Here is a 3,873-nt window from a genome sequence, read left to right as displayed (position 1 = left end):
AGGTCTTAGGTATTAGGTCGTTGACTTAGGTCTTCGTTTTCTAGACACCCGATAACTAATCTGTCTATTACTTGTGAGTCGCCGGTCGTTGCCCTCGCCTTCACAGCTAGCCCCTGGCACTCCGCGTGTTTTTCGGCCTGCTATGCGCGGTGTGTGTTGATGACATTCCATAGATGGCTGTGTCGCTCTGCGTTATAGCTCTGTCGACCGAGTATTAGCACCGACTGTGTTTCACCACTGATAGGGACTGTGTATCGATCATCACCGATAGGGACTGTGTATCACCGATAGGTGTTTTGGTGGTCATTTTCCTTGCATATTCTTATCTTAACTCGGGTCTTCATATGTGTACGCACAACACGTTAAAACTTGATCTTCTAAATACTGTATACGCGCGTATATTTCGCGGCGATATCTCGCGAACGCGTCCCCCGACCACGAAAATAATAGCACGCGAATAATTCATACTGAATAATACCGAATAATTCATAATTCACCGACCGCGAAATTAACCACTCGCGAAATTGTCCGTCAAGTCTGAATTCGCGAAAATATCTGTACGCGAAAAATATGGCGTATAGAATATGTGATGTGAGAATGTGAGGTTATAGCCACGCTCCCACCCCTTCACTTTAGCATTGCAGGATCAGCATTATGCTGCGCAAACCAGAATTACCCGCGTATATTCCCAGCACGGTAATTTTACTGCCCAACGCTGCAATTATTATAGCTCAGCCTACAGCGCGATCTCTATTAATATTTAGAATACCCGGTTTTTATAGCGACCATAATTATGGCCAGTAAAACGGGTGCTTGGCCACTGAAATTGGTATTTCGCTACTAAAACCTCTTTTTTTAAAAGCGTTGTGTTAATTACATATGTAGCTTCGACAGGGTTGTCATCACATCATGAAGCAGTAATGGACCCCCTCAAGCGAACTATCCGCCAATTATTTTCTCCATCTAGTATCAATTAACCGACCTATATTGCTTTCCCTTCCTCGACATTTTTCACCAGCACTAAGATTTTCGTGACAGCGTTCGTTATTTTAGTTGTGTAGCACAAAATTTGCTTCGGAAGCCAATCGGAATGGGGTTGGCACCTCGACTAACTCTCCAAAAAATTATGATTGTTTAACTTTAGCAAAGACGATAGAGGGAGAAGATGGAGGGTCAAAAAGGAGGGATGTCGACTCACTCCTAAGGCACGCTTACCCACTACACCGAGCCTGCCACGCTACGACAAACCAGGCATTGCCATACCTTGTTCCTCGCTAGACACCGACTGGCCTCGCTTCACTGGCGCCCTCTATATCGTTGCATCGCGGCGTCCGTGTGTTATGCGTTCCCACCTCGCTTCACTCTTTCCGGCGCCCTCTATATCGTTGCATCTCCGCCTCCGTGTGTTGCAGTGCCGCCGGCAGCTATTATTGCCATCGCCGTGGCGATAGCCGTCGTGTTCCTCTGCTGCTGCTGCTGGTGCTGCAAGCGATGGATCCTGAAGAAGTGGCGCAACAAGAAGGAAGGTTTCTCGAAGAAGGGTCTCAAGGGAGCCGTGGACCTCAAGAGCGTGCAACTGTTGGGAAACTCTTACAAGGAGAAGGTACGCACGCTCTTTTCTTTATTTATTTGTGAAATCTCTAGAAAGCCAGAGTGATTTTAGGATGAATTATAGAGGAAGGGTGGGTAGCTGTTGGGAAATTCTTACAAGGAGAAGGTACGCGCGATCCTTTCTTTCTCTCGTGGAGAAATCTCTAGCGAGCCAGAGTTGTTGTAGGATGAATTAGAGGAAGGGTGGGTAGCTGTTGGGAAACTCGTACACGGAGAAGATACGCGCGATCCTTTCTTTCTCTCGTGGAGAAATCTTTAGAGAGCCAGAGTTGTTGTAGGATGAATTAGAGGAAGGGTGGCCATTTTACTTTTAATCTTTAGAGAGCCAGAGTGTTTGTAGGATGGATTAGAGGAAGGGTGGGCTGCAGGAGGACTGATAGCAGTCGTAGGAGAGGTGCAGGAAGCAGTGCCAATATAATGAGGGGTTGGCAATGTGAAGTAGATTTCAGGGTTGTTCAAGAATCTACTGTATAGTGGGAAAAGCATTTTTGGTGTTTCCTAAAGGCGTCCGTATGGGCTTACTATATACGTACAGGCCACATCATTTTTAGACGTCCTCTAATACGCCATAAACTTCTCCGATTCAGAGATTTTACCAGCGTAGTCATTTTACCCGTGCGATAGCCCTGAAGGTACACATGACGTACAGTGCATTATGGCAAGATTAAATAGCGAAAACACGAGATAGCTAGGCTATAAAGCCTAGCGCACACATCCGAGCAAAACACCTGAACGTGGAGCAAAAACGTACTTCGCTCGATGTTATCATGTTCGTGGCTGTGTGCGGATTCCCGAAACAAAAAACATTGCTCAGCTAAGCGTGTTCAGCTGAACAAGCAATGTTTGATTCGCGGAACATGTTTTTGCCTGAACGTACGTTTTGCTCGGGTGTGTGCGTCAATCGGTCTGCTACACAGCGAAACGCCACAGACGGTCTCCAATCAATATCTTTAAAAATATCACATGACACACAAAATTGGATGTCCATTGGATGGCTATTTTTGATGTCATGTGGCAGCGGCGCTGTACGCAGTGTTTCTGTATGTTTTGCTCAGCTGTGTGCTGTGTCGGGTGGCGTGTGTGCGCTTGCTCGCCGAGCAGAACGCGAAACGCTGGAAAACAAAATTTCCCGTTTTGCTCGGGCGTGTGCGCTAGGCTTAACAAAAGCACCACCTATCAGGAAATGCACTATCACGTGGAAAAACAAGTTGGATATGCTTACAGCATCGGAAACAGCATCCGGAAATTACTCCTAGTGTGATCATTCACCGCAAAACATTTCTAAGCGTGTGCTCCAAGCGTTGAGTACTCCGATGACAATTAAGCAATAAGGAACAAGAGAGGAAGCGAGTTAGTTGTTCGGCATGTCTGCCGCAGTGTTGCACGCACTGAAGCTTGATGAATGCAGTCAACCGTCGCGTACAGAGAATACTGTACGATCCAATTCAATTACGGAGACGATTATGCAATTGGTTCGCAAATAGTTCGATTTCCTTTCATTGTGTAAAAGCTGCGGTAATATGTTAATAGCCCCTTTAGTGGGAGATAGCCGCTGGTTATAGTTGAGTGCCCGTATATTGATTGCATATATACACGACGTTGGAACTTTCCGTGTTTCGGTTTTATTCGTCTGCAGCATCATGCACTCCGTACATTCACACCGTCTTTTCCGTCCCTTTTACGATTAAAGCTCCCGTTCTCTTCAAAGGGGTTTATAACGTAATGTGTACTCTAAAGGCGTCGGTTGAAGAACGCGCGCCAAGGGAAGAGTAGCGTTTATGTTGCCTGGGTACTTGTGACACCTTAGTGTGCGGGCGGATTGTCATAGCTTACAGATGTTCATGGGGAAACCTCGTTACATGATAGAGAACCACTTCTTAGTAGATTACAAAACCTAGAGGTAGAGAACCACTTCTTAGTAGATTACAAAATCTAGAGGTAGAGAACCACTTCTTAGTAGATTACTGAATCTAGAGGTAGAGAACCACTTCTTAGTAGATTACAGAATCTAGAGGTAGAGAACCACTTCTTAGTAGATTACAGAATCTAGAGGTAGAGAACCACTTCTTAGTAGATTACAGAATCTAGAGGTAGAGAACCACTTCTTAGTAGATTACAGAATCTAGAGGTAGAGAACCACTTAATCGCTAGCTGCATCTTGCGTGTAAGCTGTGCCTCCCACTGTATGTTACTTATATCTGATGCCACTAGGAGAGTAGATATGTCATAGTGAATTGCTTATATATCTTCCAATTTCTTTCC

At 45.4% G+C, this 3,873-nt stretch overlaps 1 protein-coding gene across 1 annotated transcript in view; it reads left to right on the top strand.

Annotated features, from left to right (window-relative positions):
• LOC106810205 (synaptotagmin-1-like) overlaps positions 1–3,873 on the top strand; it is an 80,141-nt gene that overhangs the window by 41,268 nt on the left and 35,000 nt on the right. The window contains exon 4 of the mRNA XM_014813488.1: positions 1,413–1,603. Coding sequence (XP_014668974.1) covers positions 1,413–1,603 — 191 coding nt within the window. The remainder of the gene's footprint in view (positions 1–1,412; positions 1,604–3,873) is intronic.

The sequence above is a fragment of the Priapulus caudatus genome, unplaced genomic scaffold, assembly GCF_000485595.1.
Source record: "Priapulus caudatus unplaced genomic scaffold, Priapulus_caudatus-5.0.1 Scaffold419, whole genome shotgun sequence".
Taxonomy (NCBI): domain Eukaryota; kingdom Metazoa; phylum Priapulida; class Priapulimorpha; order Priapulimorphida; family Priapulidae; genus Priapulus; species Priapulus caudatus.
This window is presented reverse-complemented; position numbering and strand designations above follow the sequence as displayed.